The 15,862-nt window shown below is 36.6% G+C and overlaps 2 protein-coding genes across 2 annotated transcripts in view; one reads left to right on the top strand and one right to left on the bottom strand.

Annotated features, from left to right (window-relative positions):
• The window catches only part of LOC134749594 (protein prickle-like), a 518,207-nt gene that overhangs the window by 398,118 nt on the left and 104,227 nt on the right, over positions 1-15,862 (bottom strand). The gene's annotated exons all lie outside the window — the stretch shown is intronic.
• On the top strand, positions 6,614-10,244 carry LOC134749610 (pheromone-binding protein-like). The gene is made up of 4 exons (XM_063684629.1): positions 6,614-6,685; positions 7,735-7,869; positions 8,776-8,956; positions 10,058-10,244. The coding sequence occupies exons 2-4, from the start codon at positions 7,735-7,737 to the stop codon at positions 10,237-10,239; spliced, it is 498 nt and encodes a 165-aa protein (XP_063540699.1). The 5' UTR covers positions 6,614-6,685; the 3' UTR covers positions 10,240-10,244.

The raw sequence follows: 15,862 nt of genomic DNA, 5'->3' as shown, positions 1-15,862 counted from the left end.
TATTCTTCTTTTTTAGGGTTCCTATTACTAAGACTCCGCTGTCCGTCTGTCCGTCTGTCTGTCACCAGGCTGTATCTCATGAACCGTGATAGCTAGACAGTTGAAATTTTCACAGATGATGTATTCCTGTTGCCGCTATGACAACAAATACTAAAAAGTACGGAACCCTCGGTGCGCGAGTCCGACTCGCACTTGGCCGATTTTTTTGTAACGTTTTAAAATCATTAGTAGATGTTTATGCTTACCTAATATTAAATTAATTCAGAAAACTTTACGAGTTGTCTAACTGGTTGCCTGACTACTCAAAAGTAAAAGTGGGGTCAATTTGTTTGGCAATTTATATTATAATAACACATTTTAATTATTCTATTATTACCTTTTAATGTTAACATTCTTTTTTAACTTTAACTTATACCTGCCTTTGTTGGCGGTACTATAGAGCTTTTTACGAGTTCTTGATTAGAATTGTCTGTTAAATACGTAACTGTTCTTTTAACGAGCTTTAACTATTAAAATGCATCCGCATGCTAACTTCAGGAGACATTAAACTTTCATTAAACTAACTTAAGCATTTATCTCCTTCTTCAGGTGCCTCGCCAACTAGTGAAGGTTAGCAGTCAGCTCCGCATATATTTGTTTGTCCTCGGCGAGGCGGAAGAGTTCGTCCACCCTTTTATCCCGGTCCATTCTTGGATGTTACGCAACCACGATTTCCTTCGACCGCCATCTTTCCTTTTTCCAGCGACTTTTCAACTGCAAGAGTTTATATCTGTCATATCTGAGAACATGCCCTAGATAAGCTTTTATCATCATCATCATTAACTTAAGTTATTCTCTTAAGAGCTTTCCCTATCCCGCGCCAACTCTTTGACTTTTTGATACTTTTATAAGCTTCCTTAAAGAAACTTGATGGCTTAGAGATAGGGTCTGCGATCCACGGCTGCATTTTTTTCCATATTCTGTAAGAATTGTAGGCGTACTAATACCGGCAATTACGAGAGTATGTACCACGTGAAAGATATTTTTTTGCCCCATTTTGTAAATTAGTAGGTGTGGGGATGGATATTATGCAAATGGGTCAACAACCTTCGGGAAAATCAGTGTCTTTTCTGTGAACATTACAAAAGTTACGTTAATTTTTGGATACATTTTTCTAAGAATTTTATCATACAACTTTTAGGAAGGTCAATCTCACTTATGTCTTATGCATCTAAACACCAAGTGTTTAAAACTAAAATGTTTCTAATATTGTCTTCGGTTACCGCGATAGTTACTCATGAAATAAATATATGAAACGGATGTCCGTTGACCACGAACGAATGTGTTCAAAACGTCGGGATGTATTATAAATTTATACGCGATATAATCTGTTTTCATAGTTTTTATTTTATATTTATCTTTTACAATAAAATGGGTTAAATAAAACTTTCTGACTAAACAAAACATATTTTATACACAGCTCAATTTTCTGATAAAATATACGTTTCCAAATAAAAGTAAATCCCAAAAGTAGTAAGGAAGAGACGTGATCTGTATAAATAAAGTTCCAAACGGCCCTTCTCTTGATACCCTAAGCAGGATTCGGAAAACGCAAATGTCATTTAAATGGTTTTTTTATACGGCAAGTCAGAGTTGCAGTTTATAAGTAGGGTAGGGTAGGAAACAGTGGCTCAAAAAAATTTGTCGGGTACAGTGGCTCACTCAATCTAATTCCAACATGATATTGGTGCGACTGAGCCACTGTTCGAGCTGAGCCTCTGTTTTCTACCCTACGCTACTTTTCTGTGACGTGTGTACTGTAGAAGTGTACAGTAAAGACTAAAATGTCGATAGAAGTCCCTAAAGCTTCTTTTTTTATCTTTATATTGAGTAAGTGCTTGGAAAACATATAAAACATTGTTAATAAAAAAATAGTTCTTAACAAAAACTAACAGGTTACATTTTATGTTTTATATATATTTAAAATATAACATTTAATTATTTATAATTCTTCAATTAAAGTTAAAGACTGAAGATAAAAAAGTCAGTCATTACAGGATGGCACAAAAACACGTTAAAAAGTTTTTTTAAATATAAATAAATATATACATATTTTTCTTTCTTACACGTCTTTAAAAAACTTCATTTAACATTTCGACGTAAACAATAGGACATGGAAGAGACATTAAAAGTTATAAAATATACAATTACAATCATTGTATTATTATATATTTATGTTACTGCAGTTTACACGAAAAGCAGTAGAGTCTCACATTATGTAGAGATAAAAAAAACAGTCAAGTAAAAACACTCATTCAAAACCGCTGCGTTAAACAACCGATCGATCCTATACTCGTTTCCATAAACTTAACCGCCCTAAATGACACCGATCATCTAATATCCCAAGTTTAAACCCCCTCTAGTATCCCCCCCTCCTTAGTATTATAGTCACGTACCGCGTCATCTTGTCCGGGAGCCTTATGGGGAAAATTATTGGGAAAACAATGACGCATAGATAACTACAAGTGGGAGATAGAAAGATGGAGGTGAGGTGGTAAAGGAAAATAAACGTATCGAGAACGTGAACACAACCGCATATTACTCGTATTTTGGAATCCTGAATCTGTATGTAGTCATTTGAGAATCTGTAGTCTTAATCGTATTCATTTGAGCATTTGCCTGTAAGCATCAACATAACAGTGGCAGTACCAGTTGTAATGTGACTGTTAAATAATGAAAGACATTAAAGTACGAGTATGGGTTTATAAAACGAGTTGAAAGCAAGTTTCGTAATAAGTGTTTTAATGCCGAATGACAGTTGATACACATTACATACACAAGTGAAGGAAGCGAAAGAGGTATATCAGGATCGTAGCAAGTGGAAATCCGTGGTGTCGGCCTACCCCTCCGGGAAATAGGTGTGATTATATGTATGTATGTACATACACAACTTTATCTTCACATATATATTATAAGTTCTCTATGTTCAGGAACCGTATGTTATCACTTATCAGGCATTTGATCACGCTATTTGGAATTGAGATTACACATGACAACTGTCAAATCAAATTTATATATTTTTCAGAGAAGTTCCAAATTTGAATGTCATTATTAAATCGATATCGACGTTACTATTGTACAATAATAACATTTTAACAGATAAGGAATTTTAAAATGGCTGTAGCATTTTGAATACCATGAATTTTTCCAAAAATCTTTCTTATTCTTCTTCATTCGGTCTCTCAATACTGAGGATCGTGACATCATGTCCTTCTGTTGAAGACCAGGTTCCTCCATAGGGTTCTGTTCCTCGCTATGCGCTGGCCTCAAATAACTCTCACACGAATTCAAATTTTTCAAATCTTAAGAATAACCTTAAAGTGACGAGATCTAATCTGAAAGAAACGTATGCACACACACAATCTAAGCTTTAAACTGCTCTAAACTCCCCCTTTTAAAGCCATCCCATACAAATCTCATACAAACGGCTCCAGGCGGAATCGCGGGCCTAAGTTAGCCTAATCATCGTAAAGATGGTATCACCCTCCATTTATCCCATTGTCCCGATCGCCCTTCCTAGTTTAAATGTACTATTAGGAAAGGTTATAAGTGGTAATACAGGGTGGTATTTCCAAATCGATCATTTTTGTTATTAAGTAGGTACCTAACAGATATGATAAAATGAAAGTAGGTACTTAAAGTCAGTAAGTACAGTAAAGCAACATAAGTTTTATATTTGGCCTGTAAAATCGACTAAGTACTTTTTTTGTAAAAAATATTGAGGTGTGGTTTCAGTACGGATTGTGTACAAAACTATTGTTATCGAAACAGTTTTCAAGATTCTTAAAACCTTTTAAAATTTGCCTCTATTTTCTAGTGACGGTAATGGCTTGACAGACTATAGCATTTAAATCATCCAAATATCGTTTAAATTTGAATACCATCCTGATGACGGTGGCCCAAAAATACGTATATACAAAAATTATTATAGCGGCATATTGTTTAAAACAATTAGTAACGTTTGTGTATCAATGCTAAAGGACAATATTTTGAAGATAACATTTTGCTTTATTTCAATTATTGTAGTTTTAACTTTAATTATTTTTAACGTAAATAATCCTAAAAAAATTGTCAACGTATTTTGCTCTAATCTGTATAGAGATTTTTTTAATAATATAGTAGGCAAACGAGCAGATGGATTACCTGATGATGTAAGCGATTACCGCCGCCCATGGACACCCGCAGTGTAAAAAGAATGAATAGGCCCTGGAGGGAGGGATAGTACCTCAAACCTTAAGTTAACTCATTTTACTTAAAGGAAACATTCTTTTATTTTTGAAAATACACAAAACTGCATTCAGGTTTTAAATTTTTTAATTTTGCTTGTCTAAAAACGTGACGTTTTCAATCAAAAGGTACCACATTGTCGGTTGTTGATAAGGTTGATTTCTAATTGAAGCTATATGGAAATAGCGCCTTACTGACAAGCGACAATAAGTACCCTTTTGGTTGAAAATGGCACAAATATTCTTGAAACTAAATATTTGATTTTATGGATATTATGTACGACAGACGATAGTGTAAAGCCTAATGTTTCTTGAAGAAATGTTATCATTAACATTAACTGCATCCAATAGCAGAATAAAATAGCGTTTTTTTAGTCGGTTCGATTCCCGGGCGAAACAAGCGAATTTCAAATAATAAGCTAACTTAAGGTTTTAAGGCACTTTCCCTCCAGGGTTCGTTCTTTCCACACTGTATAGGTAATACAGAACATAGTCCTTCCCTTCAACGGTTCACGAACCGCCTTTTGCATGTCTACCGATAGACGTATTGATCCCGCTTTTAATGGAATCTTGATTCTAATTCGATTATTCAGTTACTTATCGGGTGTCGGTAATTCTTGAGCTAGAAGATTTAACTTGATTAAGATAATAAATAAGGCGCTACTTTGCGGAAATCGATATTAATTAACAACAAAAACTACTACGACTACCAAGTTATCTTTTCGCGAATTAGCAAAGTAATATTTATATTCCTCAGCAAAACATTTAAAACATTTTAGAAACAGTAGGCAGGTTGAAAAATAATTTACATAAAAATTAGTTTACTTCATCAAATCTCGTCTTCAATATTCACAAGTGTAAAATTAAACGAACTTTTACGACAATTTCATTACAGAGACCAGCTAAATTTACGTAAATTAAAAACATACAAGCGTCAAATCGATTAATCCACGATACCAATGTTCATCGACGAGACTGTATCATCAAGTTATAGGAGCCAGTTTTCAACGACCAGACTATATTTTAAATAAGTGTAATAAATATGGCGTTTTAATGTTCATTAGGAAGAACGCTAGTGGTGTGACCGGTGATTAACTTAAAAAACCACTTATTTGTCCGTTTGCTACCAAAATAATCACATTATATTTCAAGAATCTATCGGTTTCGCCGCGAATTTTACTTATTAAGATTCCGACTTTAATGTGATGTGTTTAAGATTGATTTTTAGCTGTGTCTGTATAATTTATGGGTGTTTAAGATGGGTAATTATTCAAAATTGGTCGTAAAGAAGAATTTGTCGATGCCACACAAGTTGGTTTGGTCCACAGATTACCTCGAACTATAAGATGGACCATATATTTAGTGGAATCCGTTTATTATGACGCCGTTTATACTGACCATCAACCGCTTACTATGACGTAATTATTTGGTTTGGTTTTCATATAAAATTCTTGTTTTAGTTTTAATTCTCAGTGACAAGTTGATCCCATCAAAAACATTACATGTAAAAAGATGCCAGTCTCGCAACGCAATATTTCTACTACAAAAAAGTTTAGAGATGTAATGTGATACCAAGTCGGTTATTTTAGTCAGTGCCAGGGGGTGTTATTATAACCGCATCAATATTAGATATCTTTAATTTTAAAGTTAACCAAGGCATGAAACTGATTGCTGCCGAGGTAGTTTGGCGCTCGAACGCAGTGAGAGCGCCAATAGTCCGAGCCTGAAATGATGCCGTTTACCCGAGTTAAACACTACTTTTCATATCGAATACGAGGTTTTTTTTTTAAAACATGGCTAAGTATGATTATTATAGTATTTCTTGAGGGTTCTTTCAATTAACAATTAAGGTAAAATTATCGTTATTTATGTAATGGAAATTGTATAACAAATAATCCATTTTAACCTAAATTTTAATTGCTTATCGTAAAAAAATTAAAAAAATCTCACTTAGAAAATAAAATGCTTTAGTGCACAAACGTATCACTTACTGCACACTTTTTAGAACAACAATGCATTAACATTAACAACAACAACACACAACAACAACAACAACAACACAACAACAACAATGCAATGTTTAACAATGTATTTAGCATTGTAAACCTGACATGTAAAATTTTATTTTATCAATAAATTATTGAAATTGAAATTGAAATAACCCTCTTTCAGAGCATGAATAATAAACACATCTCACAGTCATTTTAGATTCACGTGTCATGCTTACTGAACCAACCATTAAGCGAATTAAAACAACTTGCCAATCAACAATAAATTAGCCTCAGCAAACGTTTACTTACAGAACAATTAGACAGACAAACTGACAATTAAAACCACTGAGTATCATATATAAAGTACCTGGCATCACTTTTTCGCTGTCAGTTTCTAGATATTCTTTGCACATTCCATAGACAACTAAGGTAAATAACATAGACATAGTATAGTAGTTATAGACATGAAACCGAGCGACCAGGGGTAAGAGAAAGACATATTCATGTATTGACAGGTTAATGTATGGCACTATGGCAGCATAATCCTTTTTCTCTTTCACTCTTTTAATTTCGGTATTTCGCCATCGCCTCCTACCTATGCTGCCATAACCCGACCATGAAAAAAAACCCGGTCGGTGATAAGGACAAAGCATGGCACTATTTTCTCTTTCCTCTTATAGTAATCGCAATAAGACTATCTTTCTCTGTCAGGCCCTTGGTAAATAAGTTGTTTTTTATTTAAGAGGAAAGAGGACGGCCGTTACTCCGTACAAACGTACTCCCCATATTTTCTCTCTGGATATTGACATTATGGAAAACATTTTTACATAATACGATGTATACTAATCAGCTATGCCTCTACGTTAGACTTTTTCGATTTTTCGATTAATTGTAAAAATTAGGTGCGAAAAACCTATTTCATACAAAATTTTAAATGCTCCTAACTCTTATAATAATTAAAAATCTCAAATGAAATTAAAAGTATATGTGGTTGATATACAAAAAATTGTGTCAAAATATTTTCAATAATGTTAAATTCGGAGGAAAATAAGACTACGTTTGTATGAAATAGCGATTTCGTGCGGGTCCTCCGCTTACGTCAAGCTGAAATTCTGAAATTTGACATAAACATTCAAATAACATAATATACAGGGTGGCTAAAAATAAGTGCATTCCCGTTACCAGGGAGGTTTTGGGATTATACTGAGCAACTTTTACTATGGGACCTACCCAATCGCGAATCGGGCCTGCCGTTTCGGTTTGTAAAGCCTGACCAGTAATATATGATCGTTGTCAAGAGGGCGCTGTTTATTCCCATGTATAGGGTGACAGTTCAGTATAGTATGAAATAAATAGTTCTAGTGAAATTCCGCAACATGGCGCGTGATCATATATTCCTGGTCAGGCTTTAACTTCGGCCCTTGAATTTTAAGAACCCTTATTATGTACCTATCGCACAAAATACTATTATGTTATAGATGTTTAAGCAGAAAGAAGTTTTGCTCCTGGCGTTCATATGCCTGAGTTTAGGCAGACTTGTGGACTCCTCTCAACAAGTGTTGACTGAAATGTCAAAAAACTTTGGAAAGGCCTTGGACGTCTGTATAAAAGAGGTGAGTTTTTTGTATATGGGACATTTTCTATGAAAAGGGACCTTATTGTCGATGGCGCTTACGCCGCACAGCGTCACGCGGCATTGTATTTATATCGGAGCATCGTTTATAATGGTGTAAGCGCCATCGACAATAAGGTCCCTTTTTATAGAAAATACCACATATAGACGACCGGTCTGGCTTAGTGGGTAGTGACACTAGTGACCCTTTCGTGAAGCCGAATCCCGGTAAGGGCATTTATTAGTGAGATGAGCACAGATATTTGTTCCTGAGTCATGGGTGTTTTCTATGTATTAGTATGTACTTATCTATATAAGTATATTAAGCTTAGAATAAATTTAAAAGTGGAAAAATTACTGCCTTGGGTGAGACTTGAACTCACGGCCTCTGGATCGATACTCCAGCGCTCTGCCAACTGAGCCACCAAGACCTCATCCATAGTCAGCAAATCTTCCCACTATATGGGTCTAGGGGACCCAAACCAAGGGGACGTGAGTTCAAGTCTCACCCAAGGCAGTAATTTTTCCACTTTTAAATTTATTCTAAGCTTAATAGCATCGATCGCAGACGTTTCTGCTTGTTAAAAATTAATTTATATAAGTATATATTTATATCGTCGCCTAGCACCCATAGACCATAGTACAAGCTTCGCTTAGTTTGGGGCTAGGTTGATCTGTGTAATATGTTTCCCAATATTTATTTAATTAGTTACAGACATTTAGCTTAACGGTGTGGCCTAGCCATTAGTAATTAGTTAACCCTTCTAAAGCGAGGTTTAAACTAGCAAGAACTTGCATGCAATTTAAGTTACATTGCCGACTACTAAAGTAAACTGTATTCAAAAGTTTGATTAGATACCGCTCTTGCTAGTCTAAACCTCGCTTAAGGATACCTTTTAACTCTCAGCTAGACCTGCCGGACTCCATATACGATGACATGATGAACTACTGGAAGGAGGGCTACGAGCTCACGAACCGCCACACAGGCTGCGCCATCATGTGCTTGTCCAAAAAGCTAGAGATTGTGGACCCTGACCTTCAGCTGCACCATGGCAACGCGAAGGACTTTGCTATGAAACATGGCGCAGGTAAGGATACAAAACACTGCTTACTTGGTGATCTGGCATCTTAGACCTCAGTCCTGGACTTCATTATTGAATTCAAAAACTTCTGGAAGAAGAACTACGAGCTCACGAAACGCCACACGGGCTGCGCCATCATGTGCTTGTCCAAAAAGCTAGAGATTGTGGACCCTGACCTTCAGCTGCACCATGGCAACGCGAAGGACTTTGCTATGAAACATGGCGCAGGTAAGGATACAAAACACTGCTTACTTGGTGATCTGGCATCTTAGACCTCAGTCCTGGACTTCATTATTGAATTCAAAAACTTCTGGAAGGAGAACTACGAGCTCACGAACCGCCACACGGGCTGCGCCATCATGTGCTTGTCCAAAAAGCTAGAGATTGTGGACCCTGACCTTCAGCTGCACCATGGCAACGCGAAGGACTTTGCTATGAAACATGGCGCAGGTAAGGATACAAAACACTGCTTACTTGGTGATCTGGCATCTTAGACCTCAGTCCTGGACTTCATTATTGAATTCAAAAACTTCTGGAAGGAGAACTACGAGCTCACAAGCCGCCATACGGGCTGCGCCATCATGTGCTTGTCTAAACAGCTGGAGCCAGTGGACCCTGACCTTCAGCTGCACCATGGCAACGCGAAGGACTTTGCTGTGAAACATGGCGCAGGTAAGGATACAAAACGCCGGTAACTTAGTGATGGTATCTTAACCCTCAGTCCTGGACTTCATCATTGACTTCATAAACTTCCCTATCTCTACCTGTTTAGATTGCCAGAGGGTAAACTAGACATAAGGATCAGTCCAGTTTCCTCACGATGTTTTCCTTCACCGAAAAGAGACTGGTAAATATCAAATGCTATTTCGTACATAAGTTCCGAAAAACTCATTGGTACGAGCCGGGGTTTGAACCCGAGATCTTCTGATTGCAAGTCGCACGCTCTTACCGCTGCACCAGCGCTTCCAACAAGAAAATCAATCAGAGTTTTGAATGATTCACGGTTAGTTTCACTAGACTTATATTGACCGGTAGTACAAAAGGTAATCACGGTCTATTATCCCGGTCAATATAAGTAGAAAATCAATCATCCAATCTCAATTTCAGATGAGAAACTAGCCATGGACCTGGTGAATGTGATCCATGAGTGTGAGAAAAGTCTCCAGCCTAATGATGACGAGTGCATGAAGGTGCTGGAGTGGGCCAAGTGCTTCAAGGTGGAGATCCATAAGAAAGGCATGGCTCCGTCCATGGATGTCGCTGTGGGAGAAATTTTGGCTGAAGTATAAAGGAAACTTTGGGAATGCTCAATAATATAATCTTATTGGTTATTGGTTATTTAAATTCTTGTAGATTGCATACATACATACATACATATAATCACGCATATTTCCCGGAGGGGTAGGCAGAGACCACGGATTTCCACTTGCTACGATCCTGACATACCTCTTTCGCTTCCTTCACTTTCATAACTAACTAACTAACTTTCTTGTAGATTGACATGCAATTTATAATGTATTAGAAATAAATGAATCTGAAATCTGAAAATTATGTATTCATTAATATTCGTTACTGTAGTACCTGGTCAATATACTGACAAAAGTCTGAAAGAAGTATTTTGGTATTTTATTCTTAATTTTTGGATATCAGTATTTCTATACTGATATGCATTTTTAATTCAGTCCTATATACCGTTATGCTGTTATGTGGCGAGGCATAGAGTAACTTATACTAGAGCGGTATTGTCATAGTAAATTTTGTAACCCCAGTAAATTCACTGCCATCTGTCGACACACTTTAAAACTAAAAATGAAGATTTATAAAAATACGATAAAATGTATTTATATATGGATAAATGATTTTTTTTATTTGCATTAATTATTTTTATGATTTTGACCCATGTTCTTTCACTGATATGTGTTAAAATTGTTAAATAACAAACGAAACCGTCAACGCCATCTATACGACAGTAGGCTAAAGCTAGTAGCGCACTCTGAACGAGAATCAAATTTTCTTGATTTTCGAGGCACGTTTTTTCCTTAGACTGTATCCATCTATTACGGAGTTATATATATCTTAGTGGCGAGGTATATAGAAATTTATTGCCACCCACTTGCCTAATTTGATGGAATTTATTCCACATTGAGTATCCTAAAAAAAGAATCAGAACTAATACCAGACTGGCGACCAAAGAGCTGGCGGCTTCCTCGCACAACGTATCAGCATTGCGATACAGCGAGGAAATGCCGCCAGCATCCTTGGTAGTGAAGACTGCCTCAAGGGCCTATTTTAGATTTAAGCTAGTTAATTTCGTTTACCAGTACCACTGTATATATCTTGTATGTAAATAAATGGATTTTCCCATACTAGATAGATATGTATAATTATGTTATAAAAATGATCATGCCAAGTTTCATGTCATGTTATTTCAGCTTGTCGTTTTAAAATTTAAAATTAAGTACATATTTTTAGGGTTCCGTACCCAAAGGGTAAAAACAGGACCCTATTACTAAGACTCCGCTGTCCGTCTGTCCGTCTATCCGTCTGTCCGTCTGTCTGTCACCAGGCTGTATCTCATGAACCGTGATAGCTAGACAGTTGAAATTTTCACAGATGATGTATTTTGGTTGCCGCTATAACAACAAATACTAAAAAGTACGGAACCCTCGGTGCGCGAGTCCGACTCGCACTTGACCGGTTTTTTTTTTAAGTTTTGGAATTTAAAAATCTGAGTTTAATAAATTGAATTGAATTGAATTACAAATGAGAACGTAACTTAGATTGTATGGAAGCGGCTTTTTGGCGGCGGGTTCGACAGACTCTTAGGTGACATGACGACATACAACATGGAAATTTACATACAAATTGGCCGGGTTTTACTTTTTAAGTGTAGATATACAACCTGTTTCACAATTCAAGTAAATTCATCTATCAATATTCCCATCCCAACCTCTATATCATTAATCACGACCAACGGCCTGATACACATTAACCGACTTAAACACATAAAATGTTAATCACAAATGTTTATGTGATCCATTAGTTCCGTCTTTGCCTTAAATAAAACCGGCCAAGTGCGAGTCGTACTCGCGCTCCAAGGGTTCCGTTCTTCTCAATTGTTTAAACAATATAAGTACTTAGTTTTAACTATAAAACTCCCGTGAGACTCAAACATATTAGATTATTTTAAATCGGGTCACTCACGTATTATTAAGTCGAATAGCTCGACTTATTTCGGTCCAATTTACGACGTGTCTTGTCTCCGTGAAGACGGTCCTCGTAAATTGGACCGAAACATGTCGAGCTATTCGACTTAATAATACGTGAGTAACCCGATTTAAAATAATCTAATAAGTACTTAGTTGTTTTCCTATTTCATGTTATTACGTAACTTTATGATCTTAATTATTCTTTTTTATTTACATACAAGATATATAAAGTGGTACTACGTAAACGAAATTAATAACTAGCTTAAATCTAAAATAGGCCCTTGAGGCATTGTACCAAGGATGCTGGCGGCATTTCCTCGCTGTATCGCAATGCTGATACGTTGTGCGAGGACGCCGCCAGCTCTTCGGTCACCAGTTACGTCAACCAGACGCTTCGCGATTTCTGCAAACAACTTGTGCGCGCTGGGACCCCTTGGACCTAGAGTTTCAATATCTTAATATATATAAAAAAATATTTTTTGGGTTGCTCACAATGAGCATTATTTGATGTAGTATACCTACCATGATTTAGTTTGCAATTTTTTTTTTAATGTTCATGTTCAAATATACTTTATTCATATAGGCCTAGCAACAAGCACTTATGAACGGTGATATGTACATTATCTTAAGCTAATTATCAAAGCAATTTATTGATGTTAATATTATTCCATAATAATATTGAATTATTATACAATTCAAATTTAATACTAAGAATTTCACAAAAAGATCGTCAAGCATTTAAAATAAATCTCCTTTAAAGCGGCCTCTTATGTTTAAAATTCATTTATTTACGTTACATAATCTGTCTTTGGGTCACAGACTTACATAAGTGTACCAAGTTCTAACTTAACTGATCCACTTACTAGCAGACAGACGCAAGAGTGATCCTATAAGGGTTCTGTTTTTCCTTTTGAGGTACGGAACCCAAAAACATCTAATGGTTTAGGTCCCTAATCAGTAAGCAAACTAAACCACTGTTTTTAGGAAATTCCTAATTTAATGTTGTTATTGACAGGTGGCACTGATAAAACAGGCTTTTATTTCAAATATGGAAGGTTAAAATCGAAAAATTTATTGTTAAAAAATTCTTAACTTCTTTTAAAAAAGAGTAGAAACAGACAATAAATTTGCTTATTTTTTTATTAAAAAACAAATACAAAATGTTTTTTTTATACTACGTCGGTAGCTAACAAACATACAGCCCGCCTGATGTTAAGCAGTCTCCATAGCCTATGTACGCCTGCAACTCCAGAGGAGTTACATACATGTTTAAAGGTCGCTATTAATTATAATCTATCTCATGCTCGGAACGTAAAACCACCACTCACAGTAAAAATCAACTTTCCCTATATGCAGGAAAATCAATTCGCCATGCACAATATAAATAAAAAAATATTATAGATTCACATACAGTACACAGTGTTTTATACTAGATACAGCGGTGACTGTATCAGATATATCGAAACAGACAAGGCGCTCTCAACTCCCCCCCGCGGGTTGCTCACCTTGTCATGGTGGAGGGGCTTAGTAACCGTGGCTTGGTCACCCACGGTGAAGCGGTGAGGCAACCAGGGCCGGCCTGTTTGAGGCGCGGGCTGGCCCGAGGAGGACGCTCCAAGTGGGCTGGTTAAGCCCGCTTGTGATGCGCCGAAGGTGGACCGTCGAGGAAGAGGAGTGTCGGTATTTCGATGCGCCACTCTCCCTATCCCCTGCGAACTTGGTGGGGCCGTTCCGCTGTAGCGGCGTTGGTGGGGCTGCAGAGGAAGAGGAGTGTCGGTGTTACGATGTGCTGTTCTCCCTGTCCTCTGCAGCCGAGTTGTGGTTTTGCGGCAGAACCATAGACCTGATCTGTCGCCGGGCGCCGGGGAAATTCCTGGCGCCCGTGGCTTCCTTGTGGCGGGCTCGGGTGGGTCCGCTACAATACAGAATGGCAGCCGAGGAGGAAGGAGCGTCTTACCATTTTTCCCTCCTAACAAAAAAATAAAAAATAAAGGCGCTCTCAACTCTCAAATATCTGAACACGCCTGTATTCTCAAGGCGTTAACAAAAGTTATAGTTAAAAGGAAAAAAAAGGTTTGGCGAGGAATATAACTGTAAGAAAATAGTTGTGTACTTTGTGACAAATAAAAAAAAAGTGCTTCTTCAGATATTTTTGAACACCTTAGCTGCTCCAGTATATCCTGTATATCCTATGGCGACTACAAATAAAAACTTATTACCAATGGAATTTAGTTAAATTTACTTCCAGCCTCCCAACTAAAAGATGCATCAAAAAATTTTAATAGCCGCCCAATCGCTTCCTTTTATCGACACATTATTTTAGAAAGTAACAATTTAATTAAACTAAACACATAAATCACAAAGATATCGGCATAATTAATTTCCTATATTTATTACGTAACATTTCAATTTCTAATCAATGTTTTAAGAATCATTACACTTCTTTAACCGCCGCTATTAGTAAAGATAATTTCTATCTAACTTTACTTAGTGACATAGATCCCCAAAAATACAATTTGGACTTTATCATTAAGTAATAGAATTTGATTTTAATTTTTTTTTTCGATAAGAATGGTGGTAAAAAGTGTCCCATGATGGAGTTAAGATATAAAGAAATTGAATTACTATCATATAATTATGGAAGTTAGGTTCAATTTATTATAAGGAAGGTTCTTTGATGCTGCCTTAATTTAGATAATGATTAATGGTTTAAAATACGTTTTAGAATAATGGAGGGCCACTTATAATACTGTGGGTAAATACCGATCACACGTGTAAAGGTATATGAAGATCTAGTCGTAGATTGTTGAGCGAGTGTTTCTAAAAGGGACAATGAATGCGGTGACCACACATGTCATGATATGATGACAACTGGTTAGACACACTATAAAAAACATACGAGTACCTACATACATTTTTGAAACATAATGATTAAAATTTTATTTAGAATAAGTTAACACCACTAATCAGAATACAGACTTTTAATTTCAGTTCCATCCGAGGTAATATATAAGAGGTTACAACACACATTACTGGACACCATTTAAATATTTTTGTCCAGTGTTTTCACTAGGTAATTTAAGATTCAAGATAATCTATATTTGTATAAATGCAAGTGTCCTGACTGACTGACTGACTGACTGACTCACTGACTGATTCATCAACGCAGTTGAAAACTACGAACGATAGAAGCTTGAAATTTGCACACCAGGTTGCATTTATAAAGTGTACAAGAGATAATAATTACATAGGACTATTTGTGTATTCTATATATATATATATATATAGCTCCATGCCGTAATCGGCAACGGCGACCCTAGCTAATTACGAGCGTGGGCTCTGACATGGCTGGCAAAGCCGAACTTATTTTTAAAGACTCTATCGCAGGTGGGGCAGTAAAGCTGACCAGAATCATTGTAAGTGTAATTATAGGAGGGTTTCGGCCGGGACTTACGTATCTGACGTTTCGTATCAAGTTCAATGAGACGAGCGTCTTCAAAGTTCTTTACGCTCATCTTAACACGAGAACGCCATTCTGGCCGCTGAGAAGCATACTCCTCCCATTTGTCAGGTGGTATACCGCAAGAGCCAACAGGAGTGGTCAATTCTCCATACAAACGTACTCGACTGTTTCCTCCTTGGTCTTTGAAGCTAGAGCAATGATTTTTTCAGAATAGATTGATATTATCAATATCTGTGTCGG

This window comes from Cydia strobilella, chromosome 18 (genome assembly GCF_947568885.1).
Source record: "Cydia strobilella chromosome 18, ilCydStro3.1, whole genome shotgun sequence".
NCBI classification, from domain to species: domain Eukaryota; kingdom Metazoa; phylum Arthropoda; class Insecta; order Lepidoptera; family Tortricidae; genus Cydia; species Cydia strobilella.
Note: the sequence above shows the minus strand (reverse complement) of the source record. Positions and strands in the feature narration are given on the sequence as shown.